The sequence below is a fragment of the Paramisgurnus dabryanus genome, chromosome 6 (assembly GCF_030506205.2).
Source record: "Paramisgurnus dabryanus chromosome 6, PD_genome_1.1, whole genome shotgun sequence".
In the NCBI taxonomy this organism is placed as follows: domain Eukaryota; kingdom Metazoa; phylum Chordata; class Actinopteri; order Cypriniformes; family Cobitidae; genus Paramisgurnus; species Paramisgurnus dabryanus.
This window is the reverse complement of record NC_133342.1, coordinates 14,257,628-14,279,610: the sequence shown is the minus strand read 5'-3', so window position 1 is coordinate 14,279,610 and position 21,983 is coordinate 14,257,628. Positions and strand designations below refer to the sequence as shown.

At 35.1% G+C, this 21,983-nt stretch overlaps 2 protein-coding genes and 1 pseudogene across 2 annotated transcripts; all 3 read right to left on the bottom strand.

Moving 5' to 3' along the window:
• Nucleotides 1-571: 571 nt before the first annotated feature.
• Nucleotides 572-2,328, bottom strand: LOC141282329 (uncharacterized; annotated as a pseudogene).
• Nucleotides 2,329-3,747: 1,419 nt separating this feature from the next.
• On the bottom strand, nucleotides 3,748-15,563 carry copb2 (COPI coat complex subunit beta 2). Its single transcript, XM_065267328.1, has 22 exons — nucleotides 15,405-15,563; nucleotides 13,973-14,110; nucleotides 13,758-13,844; nucleotides 13,532-13,658; nucleotides 13,227-13,375; nucleotides 13,001-13,147; nucleotides 12,813-12,912; nucleotides 11,366-11,508; nucleotides 11,061-11,260; nucleotides 10,860-10,970; nucleotides 10,675-10,763; nucleotides 10,103-10,209; nucleotides 9,840-9,983; nucleotides 9,602-9,732; nucleotides 7,777-7,984; nucleotides 7,381-7,491; nucleotides 6,934-7,148; nucleotides 6,598-6,690; nucleotides 4,656-4,839; nucleotides 4,477-4,551; nucleotides 4,235-4,372; nucleotides 3,748-4,151 (listed from the first exon to the last, which is right to left on the bottom strand). Exons 1-22 carry the CDS (start codon nucleotides 15,405-15,407, stop codon nucleotides 4,056-4,058), a joined length of 2,796 nt encoding a protein of 931 aa, XP_065123400.1. The 5' UTR covers nucleotides 15,408-15,563; the 3' UTR covers nucleotides 3,748-4,055.
• Nucleotides 15,564-18,245: 2,682 nt separating this feature from the next.
• On the bottom strand, nucleotides 18,246-20,852 carry LOC135748960 (retinol-binding protein 2-like). Its single transcript, XM_065267290.2, has 4 exons — nucleotides 20,695-20,852; nucleotides 20,354-20,532; nucleotides 18,810-18,911; nucleotides 18,246-18,480 (listed from the first exon to the last, which is right to left on the bottom strand). Exons 1-4 carry the CDS (start codon nucleotides 20,765-20,767, stop codon nucleotides 18,427-18,429), a joined length of 408 nt encoding a protein of 135 aa, XP_065123362.1. The 5' UTR covers nucleotides 20,768-20,852; the 3' UTR covers nucleotides 18,246-18,426.
• Nucleotides 20,853-21,983: the final 1,131 nt, after the last annotated feature.

Below are 21,983 nucleotides of genomic sequence, written 5' to 3'. Positions count from 1 at the left end.
AACCAAGATATTTTTTTTAAAGTAGCGTTTCTTTTTTATGACAGTCGAGGTGCGAAATGTTGTCTTTCGTAGCCATTTCCCGTATCCGTACGAATCATAGACAGTAAAAGATAAGAAGTCCGTAAATCGTAGCAAGGTAGCCAATGCTTGTCAGTAGCCTACCGGTTCTCGGTAGGTACTCAAGATGGCAGCAGGCAACTGGAATAACGTAAAAGGTCACATGACTGATATTCATGAATAGCGTATACAAGAGAGTCACTCTGCAACGTACTCATGGCAATAAACGCTTACTACGCTAAAATTCTCGCGAGTCCAAGATGGTGCCGTTACTGGAAGGTAGTTATTACAGTTTATAAAGTTTAAAATCTGGATATTTTTCTTACAAAATTGCACCGATTACTTAATTTTGGTATTTGGCTGGAGTATCCCTTTAAGTTCAAGTTTACCCACCTGAAACAAGTGAACAAAAAGTTTTTACTGCCCATTTAGGTTAGAATAAGTGACTTTGACTTTATTGAAACAAGTATGAACCTTAAAGACTATACAGAGAAAGTTTTTGTCATCATAAACAAAATGCTAAATACAAATCATTATAGAGCAGTTTAAAAATTTGTGTTCTGTCTTTCCTGAACCTTGCTGTTGTTTTAGTATTAAAGCTGTCACCACACTTGCAGCACACGTACGGCTTCTAATAATCAGTGTGCACTTTTTTCTGGTTCGTATGCAGGTAGACCAAGGAGCTGAAACTCTTCTTGCACTCGGCGCAGTGGTACACTTTCGTTCCGAGGTGAAGCTGCATATGCAGCTTTAAGCCACTTGACGTGCTCAGGCATTTGCCACAGTCTGAGCATTTGTAGACTTTGATCCCTGCATGAACGTCCTGATGATTTTTGAAGGTGTCTTCACGAGTGAAAATTTTGCCACAGGTGCTACAGTGAAACAGGGACTTGAAGTGAGTTTTTTGGTGTCTCTTAAAATTACTGAAGTATGGAAAGGTCATATCGCATTGAGAACACGTATAACGTTTTTCATTGGTGTGGATCGTCTTGTGGTCTTTTAAGGTAGCTAGCCTTTTAAAGCTCCTGCCACACTTCTCGCATTGGAAGGGTTTGTCGTCGGAGTAAATGACTTGGTGGCCCAGCAGGCTCCTCTCGAAGCGAAAGGTCATATCGCAGATCGAGCACTTGTATGGTCTTTCCTCAGAGTGTACCACTTGGTGTCTGGTGCGATCTCCTGCCAAATAAAAACTTTTGCCACACTGCTCACAGCTGTAAGGCTTCTCTTTAGTGTGAACAACACGCTGGTGCCGTTTCAGGTAGGCGGGAATCTTGAAGGATTTGCTGCAGTAGGTGCACTTGTAAGGGGTGTCAGAGCTGTGGGTCCTCATGTGTGATGTCAGATGGCTCATCCTTTTGAAATTGCTCTTGCACTGTGTGCAATGAAAGGGGCGGTCGTCCTTGTGAATGAGCAGATGGGTACCAAGTACCTGATTCTCCATGAAACTCTTCCCACACACAGAACAGCTGAACGGTCTGATCCCAGCATGGCTTTTAAGGTGAGTCTCCAGCTTATCCTTCACAATAAACGTTTTGTCGCATTGTGGGCAATGAAAGGGCCTCTCTCCGGTGTGGGTCACCTTGTGTTTCCTTAAAGCTGGTGCAGTGCGGAAAAGCTTGCCGCAATGATCACACTGATAGGGCAGACTTCCTGAATGCAACTTCTGGTGACTCTGTAGACCAGATCTGCAAGAAAACCATTTCCCACACTCAGAACAAGAAAATGGCTTTTCCTTTGTGTGGGTCCTTAAGTGGAAGTCAAGATTTCTCTTTATGGTGAATTTTTTCTCACAGTGCGGGCAGTCGAGTAGCTTCTCACCTGTGTGGAGCCGTATGTGTAATGTGAGCTCATATTTACCAGTATAACGTTTTCCACAGGTGGAGCACTGGTGCGGCTTTTTTAAGACGTGCACCTTCTCATGGGCTCTGAGATCAGATTTTCTTTTGAAGCACTTGCCACATTTTGGGCACAGGTGACCTCAATGACTTGGCAGTAGATGTAGGTGGTGGAGAAGGTTCAGATACATTGGGCCCCATTAGCAGCACAGCACTAGTTGAAGAAACTACTTCATGTAGCATCACATCTGTATCTACCCCCTTGTCTCTAAAGGCACAAATCAAAGGTTTTAAAAAGATGCATGACTCAGTCTAAAAAAAACTGTAAAGGCTGGATGTGTGATTTCAGTATTTATGCAAGGAGAAAAAGCATTTACCTGTTTTCACCTGACTGCTCCCTCTAAAAAAAAAAACATGTTTAGAAAAGGTGCTTTCTATGAAGGGAGTACAGTACTAAAGTTTTTTTACATCTTGATGATCTCATAGGTTCTTCTCCCACTGACTTCTGCATCTATTTATGTTAGTATGGTCTGGCTTTATTTAAACAAAACTGCTACCCGACCATTGCAAGTTCCATTGTAGTAATGCACAGAAATAAACATTTTGTGCCAGTGTCATGAGCAATTCGCCCCCCCCCCTGGCAATTCGGTCTCCCCTAGGACACCGATTGGTACGTAGCACTATGCCATGTCAAAAATTTGTCATTGCGATTTCTCCTCTGCGTTAGCGGTCTAGCAAGCTAATTACGTTGTACAAAATAGAAGCATACACATGTTTTATATATATATATATATATTTTGTACTGTGTAAATAAATTACTTATACGAAACATGATTACTACATAGCTGAATTACACATTAAAATTATAATTTAGCCATGATTAATGCACTGCTATTAAAAAATACATTTCTTAAGGTATGTTAATAATTTACAAAAATGAAAGTATTGTTTTTGTAAAGCAGATGATGACACAAAAGTACTGACGTGTCTGTAACATGAATATTAGTTTATTATATAGGGGGGTCAAACTCATGTAGATGTCATACCGTAACCACACCATCTAGTGAACACAAATAAGATATTTTGATAAATAGGCACAGTTGATGGTACCCATTGACATAGATGTGTATAATAAAGGCTATGTCTTGCCTGCGCTGCTGGCCATTGGAGGTCAACGTCTGCACCTGGCGGCTTTCTTACCTCAGACAGCTCGCTCACTCGTAGCATTGTGTTTTAATGTTGCGTGTACTTTTAAATGACCATAACTTGCTCAAATTTCTACCGATTTGAAAAGCTCTGTGTCCCTTATTGGCCAGCTAATCTGTACATTGTGATTGGTCTGAATACCTCAGACGTCAGCTGGAAATGTGACGCTCCTTACCATGTTTGAAAGATTCAGTTACAATGTCCACGAGTCCAAAAGCGGGAGGAATTATGATAATGTCGGTCTTTTCCACGTCAACAGGCCCAGGAAGTAAACTGTTGCCTACAATCGGTGTGTTTGTTGTAGTCCAAGAAAACAGATTTACGTTGGAGACGATAACTCGCATCAGGGTATGGGGTATGTACCTTTTGCATATCGTTAACGTACTAATACACACTTACACACCAAAGAAAATGTAACATCATGAATCGGACAATTGGTGCCCTTTAAAAATATTAATTGACTTCAAGAAGTTGTGAAAAATATCATCAACACAGAAATATTAGTTGAAATAATAAAACTTTCTAAGTTGAACCAAATTTTTTTTTACTGTGCACCCGGCTTGTCCCATTTTGCAATGTGATGTGCATCGTTTTTTTTACACAGTAGTAGTGAGAAACAGCTAACAAGTTTTATAACAAGACCACCCACTTAAAGTATAGTAATCTTTATTATGAATAATGACACCATGATTTACCATGGTACAACACACGAGAATCAACGCATACCTTGATGTACAGGTAAAATGTAAATTGTAGGTCCAGAATGTAGTAGAAAAGTTCAACATTAACAACACATTTGTCTCTTGCCGTTTGTGTTACGTCGTAAAAGACGTATTCATGTTTTCCCCAGTCCATGCTGTTTTAGACCCAGCCTTCAACTCAATACGACTAACATACATACAAAAAAATAAACGGTTTGGTCGCTTAAATAAACTCAATGCTTCCGTGCTGTGTGTTTTAGTCATCTGAGAAATCATCATCCAGATTTACGTCTGTGGTATCGATGTCGTCAAGCTCCATGTTATCTAAATCATCCTCCAGTTCATCAATGACCTAGATAAAAAGCAAAACATAGTATCAAGTATAAAAAATAGAGCTAAGAGTATCTTAACTGTAGTAGACTGCAGTCTAAATACCTTCTGATCTGCCGCTGAAGGTTTTTCCTCTTCTTTCTTCTCAACGTTCTGTACAGGCTTGGGTTCTGCAGGAATCACAGCTACAGGAGCTGAAACGGCTGCAATCACATCTTCTGAGGCTTCATCTGCCTCCTCCACCTGATATATAACCACAGGCACTTTCATAAGTTTACAAAGTCAAGAGTTATAAACATGAATGGTAACACTGCGAGAGTATGTTTGTGTGTGTAAGACAGGCCAACCTGTGTGGGAGCGGGGAAAACACCTTTGGGTTCATAACCGCTGGCTTCCTCCAGCACGTTCCTCTCTTCATTAGGCTACACGAGGAGAACAATAGAAGGTCCGTTTTCAAAATTGATGTTTACTTCACCAATGCACATTTTAAATAAGATTCATGTAATAGATATCAAATAAAACTTACCGTGATCAGTGGGTAGTCAGAGGCCGGTCTGGTTTTCCCCAGGCAGGTCTCTCTCAGGTAATGCTCTGCAACAAAGGCCTCTTTCAGGCCTGGGAACAGGTTCTCATACTCAGTGGGGTCTGCCAGAGACTCTGCTGCTTTCTGATTGACCTTAGACAAGCTCTCTCTCCACAGCTTCACCACCCTATTATAAAACAAATAGGGCAGAACTGTAAACGCACAGAATTTCATTCATTCAAACACCCGTGGCGTCAGTCGATGCACTCAGCTGAGCCTCATTTAAGTTGCATTTAAGCAAATATGCAGACGTGTGCGTCGCAAATGTGCCGCCACAAACTGCAAGTCTGGAAAAAACTGGTATGGTGTTCCTGATTCTCAACCTGTGGATGTTTTTCATCACTAAAAGGGAGTTATAGCAGAGCACAGATGACAGCATGTTTGCTCGAGACAGCGCAAGCTATGGAAGGTATTTTTGGACTTTTCTAAATTAAATAATTAAATGATAAAATAAAAATTAAAACAAGCATCATTCCAGCCAAATTGAAAATTAAAATTAAATTGATGATTTGACATTTCATTTTCCATATAATCTTAAAGGCAAGACTGACAATATTAAAATAAAAAGGCAAGCTTTAAAAGGAATCTGTAAATACATTTTTTAAAGGCTTTTTATTCATGCCCAAGCAATAATAGGGACAAAACTAAAATGTAAAGTTCAGTTTTAATTTTAATGTTCTCTTTTATTTATTTATTTATTTTTATTTATTTATTATTTTTATTTTAGAATTTAATTTTCAAGTTTGGGACATATTTTGCGATTTTATTTTATTATTTTATTAATTAATTAAAAAAAGTAAAAAAGCAATAATAGGGACAAAATTAAAATGTAAAGTTCAGTTTTAAATTTATGTTCTCTTATTTATTTATTTTTATTTATTTATTATGTTTATTTTAGCATTTAATTTACAAATTTGGGACATATTTTGCGATTTTATTTTATTTTTATTTTATCATTTAATTAATTAATTTAAAAAAGCAATAATAAGGACAAAATTAAAATGTAAAGTTCAGTTTTCATTTTATGTTCTCTTTTATTTATTTATTATTTTTATTTTAGCATTTAATTTTCAAATTTGGGACATATTTTGCGATTTTATTTTTTATTTTATAATTTAATGAATTAATTAAAAAAGTAAAAAAGCAATAATAGGGACAAAATTAAAATGTAAAGTTCAGTTTTAATTTTATGTTCTCTTATTTATTTATTATTTTTATTTTAGCATTTTATTTTCAAATTTGGAACATATTTTGCAATTTTATTTTTTATTTTATAATTTAATTAATTAATTTAAAAAAGTAAAAAAGCAATAATAGTGACAAAACTAAAATGTAAAGTTCAGTTTTAATTTTATGTTCTCTTTTATTTATTTAATTTTATCTATTTATTATTTTTATTTTAGCATTTAATTTTCAAATTTGGGACATATTTTGCGATTTTATTTTATCAATTAATTAATTTAAAAAAGTAAAAAAAACCTTCCATAGCAAGCTAGCATGAAGGTAAAGCTAATCTTTTACATTGTAGCGATAACGCTGGCAGTAACGATTCTCTCAGACCAATAAGTGATCAACAGTGATTTCGCGTCACGCTTTGGTATCAGCTCGGGTCGCTTGGAACACCAACCGAGGTGGTACTAAAAAAAAAAAGAATCGGGTACTACGTACTGCACCCAGTGGAAAGCCCCCAAAAGTAACCTGACCCGAAACCGTGGGGTACTATGCAATGGAAAAGCCTGGAAACAGGCTGAGAACTGATTACTTGTTTACCATCTAATATTCCCAAATCTTAATATGCGGCCTTGATCAATGATATGTGGAGATTATCAACCATATAGACAAATTTCTTGAGGAAAAAAACTTGACAATGAATATGAATGCATACCTGGACACTTGGCTCGGCAGATATGTGCGGGCCAGAAAAGCTGCTTCTGGTAAACGATTGGTCTTGATCAGAAGCTCCAAACAGTTGTCCAGTCTAAAAAGAGAAACACAAAATAAGAAAAACATGCAAAAACAACACCCAAAATAACATTCTCTAACCGATAACATGACTATAGGAATATTTCACTCATAAATAATAATTAAATCTGAAGAGTGACTCAGAAATTTGTTCAAATCATTGATATCTGCGTGAACTACTACTTCAATCATGCAGAAACATATAGCAGGCCTCTAAGTATAAAACATTGACAAAGCTCTTTTGATTTCTGATACTTACTTTCCCTGCAAGAAGTAGGTCATGAAGGCGACGTTGTTTTTGCCGTCACGCTCGGCGCCCTCTGCAAGCTTGGCAACCATAGAAGCGTTGCCAGATGCAGTGGCCAGCAGCAGCAGTCCTCCATAGTCCTGGGCATGATGAAGGCACTCCTGTGCCAAACCGAACTGGCACTTACTGATGGCCAGCTCTGCCAACTGTTTCCACTTCTGTTCCGACTACAGAAAAGTTACATTAAAAACTGTACTTACAACTTATAGCCTACTTGTATAATCTTATACCTTTTATATAATAAAACAAGTGTACTTTACTGCTAGAGTTGCTAAAATGACAGATTTTTTTAATGCATTTCATTTTGTCCCTTTAGGTATTTACATTGAGAATGATGTAGTTATATCTCACCACCACTAGATGGAGCTAATATGACCATCAGTGTTAAGAATAACAAACCTCAGCTTCGACTGCTAGCTGATAGGCAATCTTCAATTCTCCCAACTGTAGCGCCAGCTCGAATCTGTGTTCTGGATCAGTGGACACAGCCAGAGCCTGCTGCTTGAAACCCTGCAAAAAAAAAGAACATACACATTCTGGCTCAAAGATACCCGAGACAGATAAATATTAGATACCTAAGGTTAATTCATCGATTAGATATATAATTTAATCACTACTTGTGTAGTACTTTAATACTTAAAATATATGACAATAAATCATGGCTGGTCTCCACTAAATTATGATTCTTCAATGCAGATCAAGAATTTCTTTAGTTGAGGATATTGGCAGGATATTGGCAGCACTAGCTAAGATGTGTTTGTTCTTATATTTATTTTGTTTCTATTTGTGTCTAACCTGTTTTTCCAGGAAGTGAGCAACCCTCGTCCTCTGTTCTTTAGGGATGGTTGGAAGGACCTTGTCTGCCATGCCAAAGTCTCTGCGCATGACAGCTGTCTGGTACTCCAGCACAGACACCAGCAGAGAGTAACTGACAATGTTCAGCTCCTTATCACCCAGGTACAGACGGTCATCTTTAGGAATGTATCCCAGCAGGTACATGGTTCTAATGGAAACAGGTTAGACTTAGAGCTGCTGGATAAAAAGATTCTGGATACTAAAAGAATCTCAAGCTTTTTGTTTAAAATAAAGATCATGATTTTCCCACAAATACCAACTAGGGCTGCAGCTAACGATTTAGGGCTAACATAACATCTATGAAGAGATGACACCCAGTCCTGCCTCCTTGAGGACGTCAAATGACTTAATCTCTCGATTTTCATAGAAAACAGTCAAATATTACATATATAATACACGGTTTTATCACCTAACATTGCTATAATACAAACATAAATTTGCTAACAGTAAAAACTTTATTTTTTAATTTGGCCAACTAATTATTTATAAGCTTATTAATATTAAGTTAGCGATTTATTTTTGGTTGTCAACAAATTATTTAGTGACTTTAATATTAATTAAGCGATTATTTTCTGATTAGTCAACTAATTATTTATCGACTTCAATATTAATTAAGCAATTATTTTCTGATTAGTCAACAAATTATTTATCGCTTTTTAATATTAATTTAGCTTTTTTTTCAACAAATTATTTATTGATTTTAATATTAATTAAGCGATTATTTTCTGATTAGTCAACCAATTATTTATCAACTTTTTAATATTAATTAAGCAGTTTTTTTGTTGTTGTTAGTCATCAAATTATTTATTTATTTTAATATTAAGCGATTATTTTCTAAATAGTCAACTAATTATTTATCACTTTTTAATATTAATTTAGTGTTTTTTACAACAAATTATTTATTGATTTTAATATTAAGCTGTTATTTTCCGATTAGTCAACTTATTATCGATTTTTATTTTGCGATTATTTTCTGTTTAGCCAACTAAGTATTTATCGACTTTTAAAATATTAATTTATCGATTATTTTCTGATAAGTAAACTAATTATTTATCGACTTAGTCAACGAATTATTTGTATACCCCCATTAATTTAGCAATTATTTTCTAATTAGTCAATCAATTATTTATAGATCATTTTTCTCCCCAATAAATCTAGTGATTATTTTATTATTTGTTAAGCTGATTAACAAGTACATGTTCTTCTAAAATTAGTATTTCAAACTTATATTAAATCAATTTCTGAAAAACAGTTCAACTTAGTTGAAATTTCCTAGTTTAAAAAATAAAAAGTCAGAATTAAATGCCAACAAAACTTTAGGGCATCATGTACCATCCGCTTGTTAAGTCATGACGTAAGGAATATGGTTTCCGGGTCCAAGCCTACACTTATTTCAATAGAAGATCAAATTTAACATCCGTCTATGAGCACTATTTATTCATTTTACATATTTAAGGGAATATTTTATAAACTTACACTGAACACTGCAGTCTCCAGGCTCATGGAATTACCAACAGCAATATATTAATAATTCATGAGTTTGGTAGGTTTGCATTATAATATGAGTGCGTATTAGCCTGATTTTTTGTTATTTCCTTATGGCATTTGACATCGGTTTGACCCAGAAGTGGTGCATGACGTCATACTTAACAAGCTACGTCTGTTAACAAAATTAGGTGCATTTACACATACATGCGTGATATCATCTGTATACATAACATCTAACAAAAATTTTTATGTACTTATGTGAATATTTGTAACGCACCTGTCCAGATGAGCAATGGTGACAATCTCCCCTCCAACAAAGTAGTTAAGTCGGTTGACTGAGCTGGTGTAAATGAAGCAGTCTCCCACCCACAGGCCAGTCTTCACCACCTCCTGAATCTCTCCTTGGACCTGCACATTCAAACACAGTATGGTAGAAGCTAAAGCCTTTTCTCAATGATATGTTTTAAAACTCTGATTCTAGCATACTGTTTGTTTTAACACCACTGTACGCTGACCTCAAAAGCGTCTTCGATACCATCTTCAGTGACCCCCTCGTTTGACTCCTGAGATGCGGCCACTTTCTCCGACAGGTAGCGCAGAATGAAGAAGGATTCCTCAGTGGCAATGCACACCAGCTCTCCAGAGTCTGACCAGAAAATCTGAATAAGAGGCACACTTAGTCAAACAAACACTCCAAGGACACAAGCATTGCAGCGCTTAGGTAATGCAAAGATATGAAGTACAGTACAATAGCAAAGCAGCGAGCTGTACAACTTACGTGTTTGGGCTGGATCTCAATGCGTCGAATCAGCTCCGTGTTATCCCAGTCATAGAAAGCCAAACCATTTACTGACCGAACACCCAGCAAGAAACCACCATAGATACCTGAAAATGCAGAAGCATTCTTACCATCAATACACAAACATGTCATGAAACTGTTTAAAGTTGCACACAACCATACTAATGACATTATATAAATATTAATTATTTGAGCATCCATTATGTAGGCATGCAAACTTTCAAAATGCCTATGAAATCTGATTCATCTATTATATTTGCACAAAGAATTGCAGCCTGAAACATGAGATATGAGCACATTATGCAAAGCAAAACTGTGTATGAGTACAAAATCTGCCTAATTGCTACTCAAAACAAACACAATTGCGTTTCGAGGAGAAATCACTTTCCAGGAAAAAATCTGCTAAAATTGACATTCCAAGGGAAAAATATCACAATATTAGATTCACTTTAACCTACAGACATAAAATACAGCCCTCGCCAACATTATTAAAGTAGCCCAATTCTGTGAAAAGAAAAAAAAAATGCAGATTTGGCAACCCTGCCCTTTACCTTCTGCTCCAAAGTCTGGTTTAAACGATTTCTTCTCTTTGAAGTTTTTGAAGATTTTCACCACACTGCTGCTTTCCCGAATCGCATACCTATTATATAAATAAATCACAGCAACATAAGCTTTCAAGTAGACATGACAGTAATCGGAAACTCTTAACAGATGCTTGTGTATACGCAACACTTACTCGGATGAATCATGTGCCCAAACGAATTCCTGTGCAGATCCAAAGCTCTTGTTCCTCAGAGCCATGGCTGTGTAGATAATGTACTCTCCATCTCCACACACCACCACAAACCTAAACACAACATTTAGGAGTATTTAGACATTTAGTCAAAAGGTTTATCACACACCATTTAAAAATGATTGGTGTTAGTGATGGTCCTACCTGCCATTCGGATTGTGCTGGATAGTCTGAGGGTAGATCTCACAGCTGCCCATGTCCTTCACAGCCAGTGGCAATCTCTCTCCATCCTTGATCTCAGCATCACCCATGGCTTTGAGATTAGCCTGCTGAATCTCTGAATGCTTGGCCCAAATGATCTTTCCACTGGTGTCCATTGACATGGCGGGTTCCTCACGACCAAGCTACAACACAGTGACCATCACAGCTGAACATCATCTGCAGAGATTTACCAGTTTGCCACAACATCAATTGCCAATAGTGTGGTGCCTTTTCAATGGTTTAGGTACCTTGATGATGATGCTGCCTTCGTCATAACCCAAAGCCACACTGTTGGAGCCACGCAGGCCAGATACACACCACACCCGTTCCATACCATAGTTAAGAGTGCTCTCTAATCGGTAAGTGCTGGAGTGCCAGATACGAACGGTACCTGAATCACAAAAAAAAAAAAAATGAGCAGGAAGCTTAAAATTAGGTCTGCATCAGTCTCAAGGGTTCCCAGTCTAAGCCGAATGTCAAATTCCCTGACTTTCACTGACTGGAAAGCTGAAATTTCATGACCTATGTCCGGGATGCTGTAAGCATGGATAATGTAGTGTACACCGTGAATTTATAAAAAAATAGCTTAAATGAGTTAACAGTGCCAATAAACGGCTGTTTAGATTATAGTCTCACTTGAAATCATTGGAACCCTAGACCTGGAAACAACATTCCTTACATCACAACTACTTAACAAGCGGATTACATATGGGTGATTCTCGTGAAATTAGACTTATGAGGTGTCATGAAACATTTTGATAAAAAATTAAGAGTATCAAAATAAGAAGCATACAGTTACAAACATCTCTTCATGTACTATTTTGCACATGATTTCAAATGACATCACACAAACCAATTTTTTTGGTTTTTCCACATTTAAGGGGAAAATTTTCATTAACACAACGCGTCCATGACTGGATTTGGGTTTTTTGACATGGAAATATTTATAATTAAAAAATCTAAAAAATAAAAAGCTTCAGTGCATGTTATACTATAAACATTTACAGTAAAGAAACATGTGGTATTTGGTGATCATTGGTAAATGTAGAGACAATAATAAGGAATATAAATGTGTTTAAGACCAATTTTCTCATCCTCCGCAACAATTTTCAATCATTGTTTAAGCCCTCAAGGAACTCACATTTAAATAAAAGAGTTACTGGAAGGGACATAATTGACTGTGACACTCAAGATGGCTACCTGGTGAGCAGTTCTTATTTTTTCTCTCCAGATAAAAGTTAAAATTAATTTTTTTAGTTCTCATTACCGAAACATGAGTTTGTAAATGCATATATTTAATGTAAAATCATGTTGTGGTAATGATAATTTTTGATGATGATAATCTATCTAATTTTTAAATCCTCAAGACCTTAATCTTATATGTGAAAAAAAAAATGGCTTCAAGGGCTTTAAAAAAAAAATAAACTACTTCTAAATCTGGAATTTGTGAGAATCACCCATATTGATAAATGGAAACAAAAATTTAAAGCAACAAAAAATTCCTGATATATTAAATTCACTGACTTTTCTGCAATAGACTTTTTAAAATTACATGATTTTCCGAAATTCTGTGACCCGTGGGAACCCTGAGTCCGCAACTACATTACTGTACTTTTAAATAGTTTAGGAAAGATCAAAGAGAGAACAAAGATCTTTTTATGTTATAATTAAGTTCATGTGTATCTATACACTCACCGTCCTCTGATCCAGTAATTATGATTGGCAGCTCTGGGTGGAAGTTTACACAGGAAACGTTTTGAGCGTGACCCTCAAGAGTCTGCACACATGTCTTATTCTAAAAGAGAAGGTACAGAAGGCATGATAAAATAAACAGACGGTGTACACCACTTCAATAAACATACTGCCTCTCACAAAGCACATACCTGATAGTCCCAAATCTTGACCAGTCTGTCATCGGCTCCAGATATGAGGTACGGTTTATCTCCTCCACTGTAATAGTCAATGCAGTTTACTCCCTTATCATGACCCTCCAAAGTGAAGTTAGGAGAGGAAGAGCCGAGTTGCCAAACCTGAAACAGAGCATGGAGAATATATTATGTAAGATGACTTACAATAAGTGTTTTCTAACTGTATTAACCCTTAACATACCTTGATGGTTCTGTCCAGCGATGCACTCGCAAACTGATTGTTGTCTTTGGGGTTGATGACAATCTGCATGACATAGTGTGTGTGGCCTTCGAACACCTGACTGCACGTCCACTTCTTCTCCCAGTCCCAAAGCTTTATCAACATGTCATCTGAATAAGCGCATATCAAAGGAGTGTAACACACACTAAAAGCAGTGGCCCTCAGACACAAATTATACAGTTGGGAAAAATATGTAACAGAGAAGTATTGATGAATATATTTATATGTAACAAGAATACAAGATGTTTATTTAAAACTGTCCGTACCACTGCTTGTGAGGATGTAGGGCTGTGTAGGGTGCACAGCGATGCAGCGAATGTAGTCCGAGTGGGCTTCAAACATGTGCACTCGCTCTAGTGTGTTGTAGTTAAAAACGCGAATCTGCATGTCATCCTAGAAAACAGGAAAAAATATATGAAATATGTATTTGTGTTTTTATCATATGTCGTAAATGCACATGAATATGGGTGTAAAAACTGTTTATATACTTACTGCACCAGTTATGACCCAATTTTTTCTGGCAACAAACTTGGCGGCCCTCACTGGTAGGTCGCAGACTTCAAACGTCTTAACCAGAGTCTGTCAAAGGGTGAATCGACGTTAAAGGACAAACATACAACACTTGCAGTGATCATTTACACTATGTAGTTTCATTCATTTTATTAGTCAAATTAACAATGAAAACTTTTGAAAGTCTTGATACTAACTTGTGTTTCATGGTTCCAGACACAGACGCTGCCGTTGTATAAACTGGCCAGCATCCATGGCTCAGTTGGGTGAAGGTCTACGCTTTTCACACGGTCAGACCGAGCTGTGAGTTTGCGCTTGATGTCCAGCCTAAGAGGCTACAAAGGTAAATAAATAATTATGATTATTTATGTATACAATTTTACCCAGGACCAATAAACCCAAGAGTACCATCAAGGGTATGTAAGTGGGTGATTCTCGCAAAATTAGACTTATGAGGTTTCATGAAACATTTTGATTAAAAAGGAAATGCTATCAAAATAAGAAGCATACAGTTATAAACATCTCTTCATGTACTATTTGCACATGATTTCAAATGACATCATACAAACCAATTTAGTTTTTTCCACATTTAAGGGGAACATTTTCATTACCGCAACGTGTCCATGACTGGATTTGGGTTCTTTGACATGGATATATTTATAATTAAAAAATCTAAAAAATAAAAAGCTTCAGTCCAAGACCAATTTTCTCATCCTCCGCAAAACAAATATTTAATAATTGTTTAAGCTCTCAAGGAACTAACATTTCAAAAAAAAAAAAAATGTTGGAAGGGACATAATTGACCGTGACACTCAAGATGTCTACCAGGTAAGCAGTTCTTATTTTTTCTCTCCAGATAAAAGTTGAAATTTTGTTTGTCATAGTACCTAGACAACTTTTTAGTTCTCATTACCGAAACATGAGTTTGAAAAAGCAAATATTTAATGTAATATCATGTTGCGGTAATGATAATCTAAAAAATATAAATAATTCTATAGGACATATTTTTTAAATCCTCTAAAAATAATGGTTATAGTAAGTTCAGACCTTACTTTTATATGTGCAAAAAATTGCTTCAAGTTTTTTTTATTATGATGATGGACACCTTAATCTGGATTTCGTGAGAATCACCAAAGTACGTACAATGTTGCAAGCCATTATCTTTTAACCTTACCTGGCAGTCTTTTCCATTCTTTTATTTACCTTTCAATACTTGTGTTTAGTACCCTGCTATATCTGTCTAGTAATTATATATAATAATAACTAATGTTTATAGCACAATTTAAAAAGCTTCATTGAGATAACGTATTGCTCCTAATGTTGAGTCGCATCCATCCATATATCAGCTGTTAGCCAGCGCACAGGCTATCACTTCAATGCAAAAACATTTAATAAACGATCTATTTAGAAGCGATGTTAAATTGCAAGTAGTATCACAAGGTCTTGTAAAGAAGTAAAATAAATAAATAATTCACAAAATTATTGAATTAGAGAGTTGTCTATGTGGCAACTATAAGGGCCTTTGAAGGCTAACAGCGCTAGCTAACGTTACTAAAGGCACATTTCCATCTATATGTTCAAAGAAGCCGATACTATTATCTATAGAATAGACATATATACGATACTTACCATGTTTACGATTACTGGTTACCGGCTCCTTCAGCTGCAATATGTTATATCATCCACCGTGAGTCTGAGGTGTTTTTTCGGCTGGAGTTTTGTGCACGGTAGACAAATGTGACGTGGAACTTCCTGAAAGCCAGTGTGCTTGACGTCGACAACGTTGACGTGACACTCGCACGAGTTCGGAGGAGTTCGGGTAATTTCGGTTGGATTCGGCATACGACGTAACATTCGCACGATTTCGGAAGATTTCGGGTGATTTCGGTTTGATTCTCGGTCTCAACTTTTACCCCACTTTCCTTCACAAGACAAACATTTTATTATAAGCAGTGTTTGTGTATACACTGTTACTCGTGATGACTAATGAGTAAAACGTTACACCCATTAACCTAACAATTAACAACATCATTAAAAACACTTCTCTTATGCAGTTTACGTAATAAAGTGATAGTTCACCCAAAAATGAATATTCTGTCATCATTTTATCATCCTCATGTTGTTTTAAACCTGTATGAATTTCTTTTTTTTTTTATGAACACATAATAAGATATTATGATCAATGATGGTAAGCACACAGCTGATGGTAACCATTGACTGCCATAGGAAAAACAAATAAGATGGAATTTAATGGTAATTTAAAGTGTTTAATTCAACTGTGTGCTTACCATCATTTATCAAAATATCTTCTTCACCATTAATCACAATACTTCCATAATATTAGTTTTTCTACTATAGAAGTAAATGGTTACCATCAGCTGTGTGCATCATCATTTATCAAAATATCTTTTTTTGTTTTTATAAAAAAAATCATACAGGTTTAGAACAATATGAGGATGAGAAAATTATGACAAAACTTCAATTTTTGGGTGAACTATCCCTTTAAGTATTTTTACCCCATTTAAGTAGATTTTTCAGAGTATCACTTTTACTTTACTATACATTCTAAAGCGTAGTATCATACTCATGTAAATGTAGTAAGTAAAAAATAAATTATAACAGTCCTGCACCTCAGTGAATATTAAATCCACATTGAACAATCTTCTTTAAAGTAAATAACTTATAACTATTATCGTGTAATAAAAGAATAAAATTTCTGGTTAATTTTATGATTTACTCTCCTTTTATCCTATAATTTAGAAAAAAAATAATTTGTGTGTGTTGTGTGTGTGTGTGTGTGTGTGTGTGTGTGTGTGTGTGTGTGTGTGTGTGTGTGTGTGTGTGTGTGTGTGTGTGTGTGTACCTAGTAATTATCACCACAAAATAGGAATACCAGTATTTTTGTGACCTTGTGGGGACATTTTGAGGTCCCCATGAGGAAACAAGCTTATAAATCAAACAAAATGATGTTTATTGAAAATGTGAAGTATCAGAAAGTTTTCTGTGATGGATGGGGTTAGGGTTTGGGGAAGGGAATATAATAAATAGTTTGTACAGTATAAAATGCATTAGGTCAATGGAATGTCCCCACAAAAAATGGAAACCTGTGTGTGTGTGTGTGTGTGTGTGTGTGTGTGTGTGTGTGTGTACCTGGTAATTATCACGTTGTGGGGACCAATTGTCCCCACAAAGATAGGAATACCAGTTTTTTTGTGACCTTGTGGGGACATTTTGATGTCCCCATGAGGAAACAAGCTTATAAATCAAACAAGATGATGTTTATTGAAAATCTAAGGTACAAGAAAGGTTTTTGTGATGGTTGGGGTTAGGGAATGGGGCAGGTAAGGGGAATAGAATATACAGTTGTATGGTATAAAATGCATTACGTCTATGGAATGTCCCCACAAAAAATGGAAACCTGTGTGTGTGTGTGTGTGTGTGTGTGTGTGTGTGTGTGTGTGTGTGTGTGTGTGTGTGTGTGTGTGCAATGTTACATTTAAATATTTAAACCTTTTTATTGTAGTGATGCTGTAAACCAATGACAGGTTGCATGAACATAGCTGTGAAGTTAAGACCAACTAGTTAGGGCTAATCAGTCTTACTATATGAATTTAAATTAGACCATTTTTAATGTAACATATGGATAGTTCACTTTAAAATTAAAATTCTGTCATAATTTACTCATCCTCATGTTGTTCTAAACCTGTATGAATTTATTTTTTCTGATGAACACAAAAGAAGGTATTTTGAGAAATGATGGTAAACACACAGCAGAAAGTAACCACTTCCATATTATGAAAAAATATTTTGGAAGTATTGTGATAAATGATGAAGAAAACGTTTTGATCAATGATGGTAAGCACAGTTGACGGTACCCATTAAATTCCATCTTATTTGTTTTTCCTATGGCAGTCAATGGTTACCATCAGCTGCTTACCATCATTTATCAAAATATCTTATTATGTGTTCATAAAAAAAAAAGAAATTCATACATGTTTAAAACAACATGAGGATGAGAAAATGATGAAAGAATTTTCATTTTTGGGTTCACGGTACCCACTTCACGGTACTCATTAAATTCCTTCATATTTTTTTATTTCTACTATGGAGGTCAACGGCCATCTGCTGTGTGTTTACCATAATTTCTCAAAATATCTTCTTTTGTGTTCATCAGAAAAAAGAAATTCATACAGGTTTAGAACAACATGAGGATGAGAAAATGAGGACAGAATTTTAATTTTAAAGTGAACTATCCCTTTAAACCCGTTATGATCAGTTTTGAAAAAGAAAATGCATGACTAACTTTAAAAACTAGAAGTTTATGCAACCGGTATCAGAGCAACAAATAGATTGTAGCATGCTGTATTGTGTATTGGTTTGTAAGCCTCTCCGTGTATATGAGAGAAACAAAGAGACAGACTATTTTTTTCTTCATTTACACATAATGTATTGTATATAATGTGAGACGTATATTGTCATATCTTTATTTAGACAGAAGAGAAAACATTACACAGAAGGGTTAAAAGTTGCACACTGTCAGTTCATATCTTGCTGAAGCTATTACTGTACATATCTTTCTTGCCTTGGACTGACACACTTGTCAAGTATACAGCAAAATCTAAATTACAATAATGATGATTACTTAAATCTGCTACTCTTTTCTTTTAAACACTTGATGGCACACCACGTCTTCACATGTCATCTCCTATGAACAGAATGATAATGATGTCAAAACAAGCTTAGTGCAATGCATGCTTATTAAGGGAGCAATAGCATCCACTTGGTGGCGTACGTTTATCATTATACATTTGGTAGACGCTTTTTTCAATGTGCATTCAACTGAATATAATATATTAATTTGTCATCATGTTATGTGTTCCCTGGAGTTTGAACCAATGACCTTAATGCACAATCCAGCTATAGATTGCATAACTGAGAAATAAAAACTGTGGTGTTTTGTGTATTACATAATTCTGTGATTCTGTTTGATTTGAACATGTTTATTATTATTTGTAGAATGACATGAATGCTCACCAGGTGAAGTTTGTCTCCTTCTATCCAGTGTTTCCATCCGCGATTTGCCTTTTCACCGTTTTGTGTAGCCACCAGTTTGTCCCCTTCCCAGTTGACCACAGTCTGTGAACATTTTAAACTGGTAAATACCAGGAATAGTTCTGTTCTGTTTATTCACATTCGCATATTTTACAAATCCCGCCCCGTTTATGTACAATACAATTGTTAGTGTTAGTTTATGGTTTATGGTTAACGTTTATAAATGTATTAGTAAATAAATTAACTAAGATGAAAAAATTCTGTATTGTTCATTAATAGTTCATGTTAAATAATGCATTAACAAATACAACATTATTGTAAAGTGTTACTATTTTATTTTTATTAAAACGTCTTATTCGTATTTGATCTATGGTTTAATAGGTTGTTATTTTGAAGTATAAATAAACTATTTGGCATTTTAAAGCCCATACACTAGGCTACACTGTGTTTAAGTATTTATAAGAACATGAACATGAAGGAAATTATACTATTTCTTAATAAAATATAATAAAACTTTACAAAAAAAATTTAAGTAGTTGCTACAAAAATAACATTAAAAGCACACTCTTACACCATTCCTAAATCTGGTTAATGATAATTGTTTAAAATGTGTAACAAAGAAATATTGGTTTTGTATCCATTTATATTAAACATGAATATACTACAATATTTAATATACTTTAAAATATTTAAAATATTGTACATCATACCTTGTGCATGTTGTGCATGTACAAATTAAAGGTAATTAAAAGTAATTTAAAGGTACTGTAGTAGTGGCATCAATTTAATCCAAATCCATTAAAAAAACCCAATAAAAGAAAATGACATTAACTGTGCTATACTCTGAATTTGTGAATTTTATTTAGTTTGGCAAATTTGATTAGCCTAATATATAACATTGTACTCAACTCTGTAAGACACATGCTTATGTTTACACCTATTATGCAAGTTAACCCTTTAAACCAGAATAGAAAACGTGAAAACCAAACAATTTTGGCAGATTCTGTCATGGGCCAAAGACTTAGTTTTGGTAAACCATTCTCTGCAAGCATGTAAAAAAATAGATCATTGAAATTTGGCTCCCCCTGTGAGGTCACAAGGGGATAATACCTGTACTATCCAATCTTGACACTGCCATTTAGTGCAGAGATCAGCTCATTTGCATTTAAAAGGACCCAAAACAGCACATTTTTGCTCTCACCTACAAAGTGGCAATTTTAACATGCTATAAGAAATTATCTATGGTTGAGCTAAAACTTCATATATGCACTCTGGAGACTCAAGACCAAATGTTTATCTTACATCTTAAAAAAGTCTTGTGAAATGTCCCCTTTAAGGTTTTCAGATGACACAGAAAAAAGTCTGTCAGTGTATTTTGTCCTTTTGGGTGAAAGTCGATACTGTTTGTTTTACTGTAGTTTATCATTGAACAGAACTGACTGAGCACATGTCCAACAGTTTAAAACTGAAGGAACTGGTAAAATAACATTTGAAGATATTCATATTAAATACTCTTATCAACCAACCTTTATCGACCGGTTGTCAAATCCCTTAGTAAATTCTTCCTTTTCAACTCCGATAGTAAAGGTCAACTCAAAGGTTTTAAAGGTGCTCTGTGTCTTTATCACAAAGTTGTCTCCATCCTGGCTAATGATTTTTGCTGGCCTGAGATGAATAGCAATTTTGCGGATGGGAAATTCAACATCTGTGGCAAAGAATATTTTGATGATCCAGTTGTAACCAAGATTACTGTATCACATGTAATGTTACCATGTGAATTGTTTTTTAATAGAAGATTTATTAAATTAATATATTAATAAAACATCAAATATTTTTATTTCTACCCAGTTGATATAAACTGGCTTACCCAGTGCTTTAAGGTAATTTTCAAGATTATCGTTTGACTCCATCTCCCACCTTCCATTGAAGTCTGCAGGCATGACTGTGCAGTAAGCTCTGGACTTTTGTTTTGAGTATTGTTGCTAGGTCCAGAGAGGAAGCTTTTATACTCCACCGGCCATTCACAATGAGGGGAGAGGGCAAACAAAGATAAGAGAGCTCTCTGACCGAATGGGATGAGAATCAGCAAACAATATATAATATGTAAACAAAGGAAGCTAGCCTACTAAGAGGCATAGAAAAACACATGTTGGCCCTCTCAACAAAGCACCATAATTTTAATTTTTCTTGCTTGAGACGAATGGTCAGATGATTTAAAGAAAACCATTTTATTACCATGCTATCATGTCTAAAATAGGGCTGTCAAAAAGATGAATCACGATTAATTGCATACAAACATAAAAGTAACATTTGTGTGTGTTGTGTGCAATTATTATGTAACATAAATCTAAAAGAAATTTTATGTATGTATATATTTTATAAAATACATCAAAAATCTAAATAAATACATATTTATAAATAAATAAATAAATTAACAAACAAATAAATAAATATATATAAATCTTAAATACATACATGTATGTGTGTGTATTTATACAAAATAATTATAGTTCACACACAAATATTATGCAAAAACAAACTTTTATTTTGTATGCAGTTAATCATGATTAATCTTTTGACAGCCCTACTAAAAAACTACCACATGTGCTTATTTTTGACTTCTTCATAAACCACGCACTGCAATGCTGGTGCCAGAGAAAAGGAAAAGTGGGTAGTTGGGATGGGGAGCACATGTGTCATTGTATTTTCTCTTCATTCGTGTGATCAGAGAAATTATATTTAGGTCCTATTGTTATGCTCGGAAGACACGATAAGTACCAAAAAATATGTCAGGAAGAACAAGGGTTGTTTCCAGCGTTTGATGTTCAGAGGATCTGCATGCCCAAAGGCTACACTTTATTCTGTCACCACATAGTGACTCAGCTTTATTTTAAATAAACCATGCTGTCTTCAAAACAAGCTATAGATGAAGGAATATGAAATCAGAATGAACACAGATAAATAATATTTTGGTCTTATTCTTGCCTTCTATTTCTTGTGAACTGTGTATGTCATTTAACAATTTAATTCTACATTATACATTAAATGAATTTTGGAAAATAATAAACAAAGTAATAAAGCAAATATAGAAAACTATTACTAAAATCAATTCAGTTTGGTGTTTCTTAAGGACATTGACGAATCGGTATAAAGACA